The 13,804-nt window shown below is 42.5% G+C and overlaps 3 protein-coding genes across 3 annotated transcripts; all 3 read right to left on the minus strand.

Annotated features, from left to right (window-relative positions):
* Window positions 1–3,152: 3,152 nt before the first annotated feature.
* LOC147453840 (uncharacterized) lies at window positions 3,153–4,277 on the minus strand. Its single transcript, XM_086516977.1, has one exon. The coding sequence runs from the start codon at window positions 4,275–4,277 to the stop codon at window positions 3,153–3,155; it is 1,125 nt and encodes a 374-aa protein (XP_086373103.1).
* A 144-nt stretch (window positions 4,278–4,421) lies between these two features.
* Window positions 4,422–5,426, minus strand: LOC147453841 (uncharacterized). Its single transcript, XM_086516978.1, has 2 exons — window positions 5,093–5,426; window positions 4,422–4,954 (listed from the first exon to the last, which is right to left on the minus strand). Exons 1-2 carry the CDS (start codon window positions 5,424–5,426, stop codon window positions 4,422–4,424), a joined length of 867 nt encoding a protein of 288 aa, XP_086373104.1.
* Window positions 5,427–5,785: 359 nt separating this feature from the next.
* On the minus strand, window positions 5,786–6,523 carry LOC147453842 (uncharacterized). The gene has a single exon (XM_086516979.1). It carries the CDS (start codon window positions 6,521–6,523, stop codon window positions 5,786–5,788), a length of 738 nt encoding a protein of 245 aa, XP_086373105.1.
* Between the last annotated feature and the right edge of the window lie 7,281 nt (window positions 6,524–13,804).

Below are 13,804 nucleotides of genomic sequence, written 5' to 3' on the forward strand. Positions count from 1 at the left end.
GACCTTGAGTTGGGAGATGATAACTTTGGGTGCCCCGTCAACATAGGCAGTGGCTCAAGGATGCTTGTGGAGGTTCTAAAGGGTCTTGGCCCCCCTAAATGGCATGCGGTCTATTGTTTGGTTGATGGTGCTCATATGGTTTGCACATAGTGAAGTGATGCTTCCTTTTTTGAAGATGGCCCTATGGGGCCGGTGATGGAGACTTGTGAGCTCCACCCATTTGCGGCCGTATCTCCTTGGGCTTCTAGTTCGTATGCTTCCTTGGTGAGATATTGTGGTACTTGATCTCCTTGGCTTGTTTGCGACCAGGTCTTGTTGGTATCTCTTTAGTCTTGTGATGGGGTGACTCCCCTATTAGCTAGGTACCTATGGTTTTGTTTGATGTACTCTTGTTTGTTGATGGCTGGTAGTCATCTTGAGGGAAACTATGGTTCGGAGTGGCAGTCCGGGTTGGGTTGGTGGCAACCTTGTGATAATGTATATGTTGTCTGGTTGTCTCTTCTCTTTTGGGGCTGGCTCCCCATGTTCGGGCTAGTGATGATATGGGATGTTTTTTGATGTATCTTTTGGTTATGGTGGGTGCCATGGGTTGACTTAGCATGGCCTGTGGTGTATTTTTTGGGTTATTAATACAATACTCACTCGCATATTGTGAGCACCCCCCCCCCCCCCCCCCCCCCCCCCCCCCCCCCCCCCCCCCCCCCCCCCCCCCCCCCCCAAAAAAAAAAAAAAACGTGTGCTCTCTCGTCCTCAAAGGGGTCACTTGAAAGAATCACCTATGTCAAAAGAGTTGAAAGGGTATTAAGAAAACCCCTATAGCTACATGCTCAAAGGTAATAAAGCTCTCCGTTTTCTTAAGAAAACCCCTATAGTTACTCACAATTGTGAGTTTTTCTAATAATAATAATAAAAAAAACCCTATAGTTACATGCTCTAGGTAATAAAGCTATTTAAGAAACTTCTGATTTCACAACTCAAGAAACCTCGAGAACATGAAAAAATCACAAATTAATGCCAACTGGTTGGCAATCCAATCTCCACGTGAGCTAGCTCTAAATAGTTTTCTAGTAGAAATAGAAAAGTGGAGGGAGTGGCCAAATAAGGGAAATGTAGCCAGATGGCAATCCCTTCCGAAAAACCATTCCCCCATGCACATGGAAACCTTTTCAGCATTTTCTAAGTTCTTGTAAAAAAATTTGTTTCATTAAATACAACTAGTGTAACGGTGCCGCCTTCGGCGGCGGCACCGCCTCTGGCGGTGCTATGTGAATGCATATGAGAGACACCCTTCTGACCAAGGTAGTGCCAAGCACGACATTTTCTTTCAATGACCTCTGACTAACAATTATATAATCGCAAATTCTTTTGCCTATATCAGCGTCTTGTGTAATGCCACATTCCTTCAAGGTGCAAGTCTACATGATTGCATTTGGAGAGATGCCCTCTCTCCCCATCTATCGAAAACAGTGCAGAGCTTCCTAACCCCGACTCGTGCCTTCGAGTTGAGAGCATATGTGATTTCATCTAGAGAGACACCCTTGCTTCGCATTCGCCGAAAACATCCCAGAGCTTCTTGGGCTTGTCCAACTTGGGCATATCCCTCAATCAATGCATCCCAAGAGATGACATCCCCGATAGGAAGCTCCTCAAGCACAAAGTGTACGTGATTGCATTTGGAGAGATTCCCTCTCTCCCCATCTATCAAAAACAGTGCAGAGCTTCAGCGGCGGCATGGCCCCTCTTACCCTTAAGCTGTAGTGTTGTCCGACTATCTAGTATAGCCGCCCTCTTCTGGTGCCCCCTCTCTCTCTCTCTCTCTCTCTCTCTCTCTCTCTCTCTCTCTCTCTCTCTCTCTCTCTCAGTCATCAGGGCTATAGGGCACTCTTTCAAATTTGAAATGTAGAGGTAAATCTCAAATTTTGCAGGTGGGATTACACTAAACCTTGGTTCTTTTTGAGCATGTTCCTTTGTCTACATACTGGGTGGATTCTCTCTCTCTCTCTCTCTCTCTCTCTCTCTCTCTCTCTCTCTCTCTCTCTCTTTGTTGTCCATGTGTTGGGCTCTCTCTCTTTCTCTAGCTAGAGAGAGAGAGACAAAGCTCTCTTTCTCTCTCTCTCTCTCTCTCTCTCTCTCTCCTTTCCTCTCTCTCTCTCTCTCTCTCATGCTTGATGAGAGAGAGAGAGCGGTACTGTGTGTGTTTGAAATTTATAAGATGGACCACATGAAAACCTTTATGCAGCGACCTAAACAAAAGTCATCACAACATATTTTCAAACTAACTTTGCACTAACATATATAGAGTAAGTGATATTTCCCATGTCAAAAAATATAACATGCGTAGAGACTTAAGATTTATACGCTCAAAACCGTAGTCTACGACATGCCCTATTGCGGTATCGAACCACCCATCGGAGGAAGAGATCCTAACACAAAAACATGTAGGAACCAAGCACCGAGACTAAGATTCTGAGCAAACATAGCATTAATTGGATGGGTTCTGCCTAACTCTGCAATGGTGACACGTGCTCTGAATCCTCTCTGAATAGCAACTTGAATGTAGCACAGTAAGCTCGGATCATATGAAGCATGATATATACCCACCATTAAGAATTCTGGGTAATACTGTGATCTATAGCCAAACAAAAAGCTATTAGTGTAGACAATTATTTTGATACACAAAAGCTATTACTTTACTATATCAACATCAACATTGTTACCTTGCTACATCCAAGTCCTCGAGTAGATGAATCACCTACATGGCTGTGATTAGACCCCTCCATAATGGTGGATCTAATACATAATCGTTGACTATGAGATTTAAATTCTTTAAAGTATCGAAATGTCACAAACACACATATACAATATTTTACCTCGGACGTGTCGAGGTCGTCTCCCTAGTGTGTAAGTCACAGAGGCGTTAGGATCCATCTTCATTCATACATATACATATACATAAAGGATTAGAAATTCATGAAAAAGCACATTAAGCATAAATCTCTCAACACTAATAAATCTTAGTCAATTGTTTCAGCGAATATACCTTGCTTGAGGCTACACCATGTTTCATAAGAAGATACTAAGCTTGTAAATGACAAAGAAATAGTTGCGAGAGTCACCGTGCTTTTTTATTGGATGAAACATATCTAGCCACGTTAAACCCCATGGCAAGCGGGTGGCAGGGGGTAGGTCAATTGCAACACCTCTTTGTAGACAATGTTAGAAGTGTATGTTCTTTGATCTCCATGTCTACTAATGCTTGTTAAGTGACTATCACCAAACACAACCTTGATGGCAGAAGAGGATCTCACGCGAGACATTGCCACATATAGTTGACCATGGGTGAAAACAGGTGTTGGGAGATACAATCCAAGAACTCCCAATGTTTGGCCTTGCGCCTTGTTGATTGTCATCCCAAAAGCACAACGTAGGGGAAATTGGTGGCGTCTCAAATCAAAAGGGAGACCTTCTCTAGATCCCATGAGAAAATCAATCCTTGGAATGAACACTGTATTTCCTGCATGTGACCCTGTAATGATTTTTGCTTCAATCACTTTGCTGTGGAATTGCTTACAAATCAAGCGTGTCCCATTACAAAGACCACTTCTTGGATCCAAATTGTGAAGCAACATAACTGGAGCATTCTGTTTCAATTGTAAAACATGCGGTGGAAAGCCTCCCCCAAGATCTAAACTATTTACAAACTCACTTGTGAATAAAATGCTATCACAATTTGATTCACACACTAAGTCCGCACTGACATATTCCTTATAAGTACCAGGAAATTGCTGCAAGCCCAAATTGTTTATAGTATCCACATCCTTGTTCCGTGGAGCCAAAATTGTTCTATCCTTGAAAAAAGATGCATGGCAAGTGTGTGTTTCAAGGTCTCTATATATGCAAGCAACCAATGCTTGCAAATTATTTTGTGGTAGCATCATGCAAGCCGCTAGGGCCACATTATCAAGTATGTCCCCATCACAAACATCGCCATTACCAATATCATGTGTCCATTGCACAAACTCTCTTTCAGTAACATTACTTAAACATTTGACCACTCGCATATTCTGTGTTAGAGGCATGATTTCTGTACGTTGCCAAATGTATGAGTGGCACAAAGATGCATTAACAATGTCTTCTCTTCCCCCTTTGCGCACAACAGGTAATATCTGTCTGAAATCACCACCAAGGAGGAGAACCTTTCCACCAAACAACATGTCATTTTTCATGACATCTCTTAGTGTTTTATCAAGAGCCTCAAAAGCGTGTCTATGAGCCATGGGGGCTTCATCCCATATGATCAGTGAACTCATTCACAACAGCTCAGCAAGTTGGCTGTTTACTTTAATGTTACATGTGGACTCAGAAGTTATATCAATAGGGATCTTGAATCTAGAGTGTGCAGTCCTTCCGTTGTTGAGAAGCTATGCTGCAATCCCGGACGATGCACATGCCAAAGCAACTTTGGACTCTCCGTATATCCGAGAGAGCAAAGCATTGTAGAGATAAGTCTTTCCCGTTCCACCTGGACCATTCAAGAAAAAAACAGTCCCTCTGCTCATGCAAACTGCTTGTAAAACCCGATTGTAAGCTTCCCTTTGCCCAACATTGAAAGATGATTCCATTCGAGCAGACAATACTCTTTGTTCCTCTCTGTTATACATGAACTCTTCAGCAAGCACTCCATGCTCACTCATAATTTTCAAGGTGTGATCCACCTGGGGCATTCCAGAATAATCCGAGAGCCTCTTTCCATAGTGTTGAAGCATTGTCTCTAAGTTTGACAAAGCTTGGTTCTGTGCCATGTGTTCACAGATATTCGCATCATTTGTGCGAACCCTCATATGATATACATGGTCCTCAGAAAGCTCCTTACAGAAGCGATTCCACAATGCACCAGGATGTATTGGTTCACAAAAAACCAAAATGACTACAAACAATAGGCGCAATTGTTGCCCTGTTTGCTAAAAAGAAGCTTCTTCCAAACAAAGAAACCATTCATCATCGACTTGTAGTAACCCTCGTGCATTACATGTTTCTTTAAATGTGTCATATACTCGTCCATTGAAGGTTCTAATATCCTCAAAAGACTTACATCCTTTGCACATGTTGAGTAACATACGCAAATAGTACAAATCTTCAGCATTGGGAACAATGTGGTACATTCTTCCAATCATGTCACCAATCTGTCTTTGAGTCCATGTTCTACTTGCTGGCTCCCAAAACCACTTTGTTGGGAAGTCTATGTACAACAAATCGTTGTCCTCTGGATATTGTTGATTTGCAACAAACCACTCAGTGAGCGTTGTCTTTTTGCTGACATCTCCCTCCACCACACTCTGTACAGTCACTCTGTCGCTAAAGATGACTTCATTTTGATAAGGCAAGTGAACTTGGAGCCGTTGTATGTCAGGTTTCTCTTGATGCATGTGAAACCCAAGTATATCTCAGATGATAATACATATCAAGCATTAAGATAGTTTGTAACTTCATTTAGAAGCCCTTCACTATCTTGTAGAACAACAGTGGCCCTGTCATGTCCCTTATACACATACATGTAGAGATATTTCACAACGGATATAGTGGAGCAAACCTCCATATTGATATGTGCATTGTACCTTAGACAAAAATGGATTGTATGGAACAATCCATTTATTACTCATTTGCAGTTTATTACGAACAATGTAATTTCCATCATCCCTCCTCATGTACGTTGGGTATCCATCCCTAGCCACAGTAGTCGATGCACTAAAGCTTCGAGGATATTTAAACCTGCACTTCCCATCTTTCATACATGGACATTCTTATTCAAGTTTCCACACGGGCCATGCACATTACACCAACTGATAACATCATACAACTGTGGAAACATTACTTTATCAGGAAGTTCCGCACACACAATCTTATCATAATGCAATGCCTCTATTGGCTCATGCTCAGATGCAAGTATCAATAGAATGTGAGCATGAGGAAGGCCTCTCTTTTGGAACTCAATCACAGAAATGTGTCCAATGACCTTACCAAAAATAGCTCGCTTAATCAGCAAGCCCATCAAATCCTTGAACTTATGGTAGAAAACACGAGCAGTAAGATCAGGACGATCATTGGATGTTTGTCCAGGCAGTAATGCATCCTGTATCTCCTTCCATCGAGGATTGCATGTGAATGTAATGAAGAGATCAGGTTTTCCTCTCTTGCGTACAATTGCCATGGCATCCTGGTACACCTGGTGCATATAGAGAGGGCCACCAACATACGAAGAAGTCAATACAACCCTTCTTCCAACATTAGCACCCAATAACAGTTCTCTATCATCCCTTGTTCCATCTCTTGCTCCAACCATATTTGTCAAGACTTGATACACCTCACTGCGAAGTTCACTTTGATGATTACGAACCCACAAAAGCCTCAACTCCTCCATACAGCTATATGCATCAACAATATATTGTTGCAGTAGCCTACCACCACGTAAAAGACATTGTGTCGTGTCATCTCTAATTTGCAATCTATACTTGTAGAAATCCATTGTAGAAATATACTTTGTAGTTCCATTTACTCGCTCTCTGCTTACTTCCGCTCTGTTCACTTGGGGTATGTAAGGATTCCAACCTTCTTCACCATTTGGAAATAGCAACACATAGAGGCATGCATGACCGGCAATTTGAGATTCGTTTTAGACCACCACCCAAAAGATTCAACACAATATCACAATGGCCAATGTTGCTCTCTTCACCCTGACCAGGGATGATTGCAGCAACTTCCACACTTGTTGGAGCAACATATTGCCAGCCGTTTGTACACTTCTCAGTAATGACCATCCTAATCTCCGGAATATTGGAAGTTTGGACCATTGTAGCAATCCCCCTAAAAGCTTGAACATACGGATTTACTCGATGCATCATCGATTGCAAGCTTTCGAAAACATCTCGTTTGAGTATAGAAACATGACTCATCTTGTTTTGCAACTCATTCTTAGTGTCAAAAAAATACAAATGAGCAAAGTGAGGGATTTGACCTGATCGCTCTTCTGGCATCAATGGACCAATGTTATGATAAATAGATCCATGCACCTTGAAGGTATAGATTCCTTTTCTTTGGCAGAGAGATTCATCTATATGAGCTCCCAAAGAAGCAAATGCCAACACACTATTGTATGCTCTGATATGTTTTAAGAATTTTCTACTTCTAGTATTACCCCCGTGCATCAATTTCCTTAATTCTAAAGGAGGTTCACTTAATGGCGGCAAAGAAACATTTCCTGAGTTGCAACAACTCTTCCCCACAAATGTGTGAATGGTCTTTGCTTCCGTTTTCCAAGCTAAAGCACCACAAAAGGAACATGAAAAATCCAAGTTGCCTATGTTGTGAAGAATACACTTTTCATGAGAAATAGATAACATAGAGATATGCATCAAGGAAGTGGTCTCAGAATATAAGTAGGTGATAGATAGGCAAAGTGTCTCAACTTTGGAGTAATATCCCTCTCTGGAGACAATTACAGGCTCCTCAAGAACATCTCCATTATTGGCTTCCAAATTGTCTTCCACTTCAATCCCTACATAACTTTGCGAGAGAATTGACTTGTTATCTACATCCAATGCTATCCTTCCCTGAGGAAATTCATTGCATCGATTTACGTTTATCAAAGGCAATCTTCCCAGCGAGGCACATCAATCTCACCCAGAGAACGTCGAACTCTATCTCGCGCTGCTGCACGTCGCGTAGCTCGAGAGGCTTGATATATCCTACTACGTCTTGCATGTCCAGGAGACAACACCTTTGGACCAATATCCATCTATCCAAAAAAGAACACTTATAAGTACTCACAGGTATATACAGGTTAGTATCTAGAGAATTAAGAAGAGAGTATGGAGAAGAAAGGATTTCCCAACTATGTCTATCTTTCTTTGAGAGAGTCAGTGAGAGGAGGCTTGCCAACCCACATGGTAAATGTCTATATACTTCTATATCTGTCTCTCTATATCTCATCTAACTACTACTAAGGATATAGTTGTGGGAGCGAGGCCATCGGATTAGCCCACCGACGATTGTCGGTTAAATATCAGCCGGCAGTTTTCTGTTGTGGTTACAACGCGCTAGTCTGCACGTCAACCGGATTCTCGCCCGACTGAGGTCCCCTGACCCTTGAGGAGTCGCCACATTAACCCATTATTGACCATTGGAAACCTTTGCTCAAGAAGGATTCAAAGGTGCATCCAAATCAGCCCCGAAGTGCTTCATTATGAAGAGTTACCATGGTGACAGGTCCCCATTTGAGTTGGTAGAGTTGCATTGAGGCTTGGGTTGTTGTGTACATTCCGTTTACGCAATCAAAAGCAAATACCACATCGGAAATGGTGTGCATGTGATTACATTAGGAGAGACACTCTCGCTTTGCATCTGCCAAAAATAGCCCAGAGCTTCTTGACCCTACCCAAATTGGGCATATCTGGCAATCAATGCATTCAAAGAGACGGCATCCTATATAGGAAGCTCTCTCCCACTTTTTGTGCTTTATGAAGTGCTTCACATTTGTCATACCTAGAAAGAAGTCAGACATTGCACACACCTAGAATACTTTGTGTGTGTGTGTGTGTGTATGTGTGAGTGTATGTGAGAGAGTGAGAGAGAGAGAGAGAGAGAGAGGGAGAGAGAGTGTATGTGAGTGTATGTGTGTGTGTATGTGTGCATGTGTGTGTGTGTGTGTGTGTGTGTGAGAGAGAGAGAGAGAGAGAGAGAGAGAGAGAGAGACAGAGAGAGAGGGGGAGAGGAGAGATTCACTGCAACATAACTTGAGAGAGAGAGGGAGGGAGAGAGAGAGTTTCAGTGCAACATAACTTGAGAGAAAGAGAGAAAGAGAGAGAGAGAGGGCGAGGGGGGGCGGGGAACGGGAGGTGTGACCCAAAAGACATAGTGGCAACAAAAATACTACAATTATGGAGATCCTATGAGAATGTAGTATCCAAAGAAGACAACCAAGAGTCCTGAGCAAATTGGTATCCACTACATACATAAGCCTTCCCCAAAATGTAGTCAATATCCCCAAAGCCACCAAAATATAGATTTGCTAAGTCTATAATGAGAAAGAAGTGAGTATTACTATCGATTACATATTTCACTTCTTGCAAGGGCTGCCCTGCTTTGAACTGGATGGAACATCTCCAACTGCATTAATCCCCTTCTTGGGCCAATGGGTCGTTACCAATGCATGGAGCTTGTTTGAGATAGATCTAACTTCGGAGACACCTGTTGTATATTGTACTGCTACGGTGGTCAATTTGTTGCTAGTACTTCGTAATTCAGGCACAATGCTTTTGAAATCAATGCTATCCTTGTCAAGAATGGACCTCTCCAAGAGACTCATGATTTTGGTCTGGTTGCTTTCTATGCGAGAAAGTTGTCCTTGCATTGAGCTCTGTTGCTGCAAAATACCATGAATCTGTAGCTGCATCCGCTTCTCTAGACGATGAAGATAAACCCCTTGCTCATATTGTGAATGGCTCAACCAGTGAATGCTCTCTCTATAGGAAACCTGTGATACCTCCGCTCTGTCACATGAGGCTTAAATTTTGGAGCATACTGTGTGGATGATACCTAGTCCATCTACAATTTGCTTCTTTGCAGGTCCATCGCAACCTCAGGCAACACGCTCGGCATTTCGTAAATTGTTGCTTGGGTCTCTCTCTGGGGTAGAAAATATCACCTCTGAAGAATCTCCTCCAGAGGTAAGCACATGCTCCATCTCTGTAAGAAAGAATAAGATATATATTTAGCACTGTGTTATACATGTTTTTCTCTCTATCTATTTCTACTCTATTTTTCCCCTATCCAGCTCTCTATACCTCCCTCTCTATGGCGCAAGGTGGCCGTAGAGAGAGCAATAGCCAAAGCCTGTGTGTAGGATGTCGTCTCTTGGAATGCACTAATTGTGGGATATGCTTAACTTGGTTAGGGCCAAGAGAGTGGCTGCCCCATCCCTCTCTCTCACTGTCTCTCTCTCTCTCTTTCTTCTCTCTCTCTCTCTCTCTCTCTCTCTCTCTCTCTCTCTCCCTCCCATGTGTAGGCATATCCCACAATGAGTGCACTCCAAGAGACGATATCCCATAGATTAAGCTCATTGAAAGCACCTTTTGCGCTTTATGAAGTGCATGGCAGTTGGCATACATGTCGACCAAGGCAATGCTAGAAATCAAGGGCGAAATTTCTCCTTTTCCCGAGCATTGACTCACAATCTCAATCTCACGTGGAGAGGACAGGTATCAAATGAAACAGCTTGAAATGTTATATTAAACGTCTTCAAAGGGCCAAGGTCTATGAGACCTATTTTTTGTAACTGTTGGTAGACTTTGGAAAACCAAGCACCAAATGGAGGGGATTCCAACCTAAACTTTTAGCGTTTCAAAAAGTGTAGCTCACACCACCAAGAGGTCTTTCAGGGTGATATCTGTTGCCGTATCTCAAACCCTCAACTAATAAGAGTGTCATATTGTTCTAAGAGTGTCACCCAGTGTCCAGTGGTACAGAGTGCGCTCAAGATGTTGTCAGCGCTTATCTCAAACCCTCAACTGTTAAGAGTGTCACCTAGTGTCCGGTGGTAGCTGTTCCAATCTGCGAGTGAGGTACACTTTAATTTATTTGGCTTGTTGTGCAATGCTTAGCCCTACTCACATAGGGCTCTGATCCAGTTTAAAACTCAAACGATAGTAAGCTGAAACACATTTTTCCTGAACACTGACTCACAGACTCAATCTCACGTGGAGAGGAGGGAGATGAAATGAAATGTTATATTAAACGTCTTCAAAGGGCCAAGGTCTATGAGAGCCCACAGAGATGACAATGACACTGCTACAGACGCCGGGAGGAGGATGTTGAGACCGCGTGCGCTACTGCAATAGTCGGCTCAGATGGCGATGAGCCCACAAAAATGACGATGGCGATGAGAAGCAATGACAGTCCGCGTGTGCTGCTACAGTAGCCCGGAGGAGGTTATTAATACAATACTCACTCACATATTGTGAGTTTTGCCAAAAGAAAAAAGAAAAAACTGTGTGCTCCCTCGTCCTCAAAGGGGTCACTTCAAAGAATCACCTATGTCAAAAGAGTTCAAAGGGTATTAAGAAAACCTCTATAGTTACATGCTCAAAGGTAATAAAGCTATCCGTTTTCTTAAGAAAACACCTATAGTTACTCACAATTGTGAGTTTTGCTAATAATAATAATAAAAAAAACCCTATAGTTACATGCTCTAGGTAATAAAGCTATCCGTTTTCTTAAGAAACTTCTGATCCAAGAACATGAAGAAATCACAAATTAATGCCAACTGGTTGGCAATCCAATCTCCACGTGAGCTAGCTCTAAATAGTTTTCTAGTAGAAATAGAAAAGTGGAGGGAGTGGCCAAATAAGGGAAATGTAGCCAGATGGCAATCCCTTTCGAAAAACCATTCCCCCATGCACATGGAAACCTTTTCAGCATTTTCTAAGTTCTTGTAAAAAAAATTGTTTCATTAAATACAACTACTCTCTCTCTCTCTCTCTTGGTATGTCATTGGACCACCATTGCACACTGGCTGAAGCAGTCGGATGCAAGAGAGGGAGACACATGGTAGGGGAAGGCTAGAATCCCTCATCCCTAATAGTATAGATTCTTGCGCTTTTATGGTTTAAGACCAGAAGAAGAAAAAACTAATTGACCCCCCACCACCCCCCCCCCCCCCCCCCCCCCCCCCCCCCCCCCCCCCCCAAACAAAAGGACTTGATTGGGCACTCTATGTACCACATGCAATGGAAACTAGAAATTTAGACACTGTACAAAATAATAATGTAAAATATAACTAGGGCTAAGCATCTCCATAGAGGGATGGGTCTTTTCTATGGTCATGCTATGTTATCTTCTTGGTCTTTTCTAAACATTTTCAACCAGATTTGGATTTCATTTATTACTCAAAATAAATTTACTAATCTCTAAATAAAAGTACACACCAAACATAAAAGAAACAACTAAAATCATAGGAGGAAAGGATTGCATCTAACACAACATTGGGTACCAACCGTTTCAGTCAACAAATCAATTGAGTACCCAGCTTCCATCTTTTACCATGATGAATTGATTTAGATTTAGACAAAGAAAGAAGACCAGTAGCACAAACAGGAAACATCAAACACCAACATCTGTTCAAATTATGGTATATTTGAATTTTGATACTAGAAAACCATTGACCCTAAACACACTATGGTTACAACATTGTCACTGAAGGGAAAAAAGATCCACAAGGCTTGTTGGGAAGAAGAGGGAGAGACCGGCTGCTTAAAAACTATTCAACACATGCTCACAAACATCACCATCAACCTATCCACCTCTTTTTCCAATTTCCAAGCGCACACACACACACACCTAGATTATGACAACACACACACACACAAAGAACATGGAATTGACATAGACAAGATTGTAAGAGTGTGTAAGAGATAGGGACTGTTGGGATTCAGGCCAACTGGCTGGACATCCCACTTACTACTAACCCTTCTACTAACTTAACCATAATACACTTATTCTTTAATACAATAGAATAAGGAGCTGCAACATGATAACGTTGACGTGCGCTCCACCCAAAGTAGGTCTCTCTCTCTCTCTCTCTCTCTCTCTCTCCTCTCGCACTTGCACTCGCACACGCTTTCCGCGGCACCTTCAACTGGTATCAGAGCAGGGTTTGTGCTTGCCGTTTTTGCGTCCACGTGCGCGCACTTTCAAAAGTGCAAACAGATTTCGATTTTGGCATCGGCAAATTCAACATTCCGAGAGCGTCTCCATCAGGTGTCCTAGGGTTTTACCCCCCTTTCGAAGCTGCTCGTGCAGGCGAAAGCTTCATCTGAGCTACGCTTTAGGAGTTGTATTTTTCAACTCCACTTTTGCTACAGCTACAGAACACAGGTGTAGGTTGTTCAGAGACTATTTTGGGATTGTATATAACCGTTTTATGGCTATTATGTGCTATTGAGACGGTGTTTATGGGCTGAATAGGAGCACTTTTCGGCATCGACATTGTCTCGGGCTTTTCAGGTATCCATCTCCTCACAGGTTCTTGCATACATACAGGACATCCAGGTTTCTTACAGGTTGCAATGTTTTGCATCAGCACAGATTTCAGTGGGAGTACTTGATGCGTATATGCATTGTGTTGGCACTTTTGATAGTGCTTGAGCTCTTTTGAGAGCGGTTTTACCCTCCACAAGGATTTGTTTACTGCTTGCACATTTTGTTTGGCGCCTGTTTGAGCGCGTATACTGCACCTTGCAGTATTGTTGACAGTGTATGTACGTTGAGTTGCGAAAACTACCATATGTACCTTTTGTGGAGCCGATTTGGCTTGTTTCTGGCAGTCCTGACCGCTTCTGAGACTCGGTTCACAGGCCCTTTCTGAGATTGGGCTGGTTTCTTGTCTGCATAACCTTTTGTGAGGGTCGATAGCGTGAGGTTTTCTTGAGCTGGGGGATTCTCGAATGTTGGGATCCTTTCGATGATACAGGTTGCTGGAGTACCCCTTTTTTGTGGCCTCACCATAGGACATGTATAGAGAGGACTAGGTGCATTTGACGCCGTGTTGACAGTCGGGATTTTTTTGACTTTTTATGCACAGTTAGTGACAGTGAGTGGTTGATGCGCCTGTCTTATGCTTTGAGAGTATTATTTTTGATGCGTTTCTGATCTCTTGAGACAGTTTTGGATTGAGATTTTGTCAGTTTTTCTGGGGAAACTCTACCGAAATTTCCCCAGAATTACGAGTGTTTATCAGCATATTATCTTTAGT

The sequence above is a fragment of the Adiantum capillus-veneris genome, chromosome 7 (genome assembly GCF_014529385.1).
Source record: "Adiantum capillus-veneris isolate H3 chromosome 7, ASM1452938v2, whole genome shotgun sequence".
In the NCBI taxonomy this organism is placed as follows: domain Eukaryota; kingdom Viridiplantae; phylum Streptophyta; class Polypodiopsida; order Polypodiales; family Pteridaceae; genus Adiantum; species Adiantum capillus-veneris.

Coding starts and splice junctions, on each gene's coding strand:
- LOC147453840 (XM_086516977.1), bottom strand. CDS start 4,277: ATGGCTCATAGACACGCTTTTGAGGCTCTTGATAAAACACTAAGAGAT.
- LOC147453841 (XM_086516978.1), bottom strand. CDS start 5,426: ATGCATCAAGAGAAACCTGACATACAACGGCTCCAAGTTCACTTGCCT. Junction 4,955..5,092: donor ACTCAACATGTGCAAAGGAT/GTAAGTCTTTTG, acceptor TTTAGCAAACAG/GGCAACAATTGCGCCTATTG.
- LOC147453842 (XM_086516979.1), bottom strand. CDS start 6,523: ATGGATTTCTACAAGTATAGATTGCAAATTAGAGATGACACGACACAA.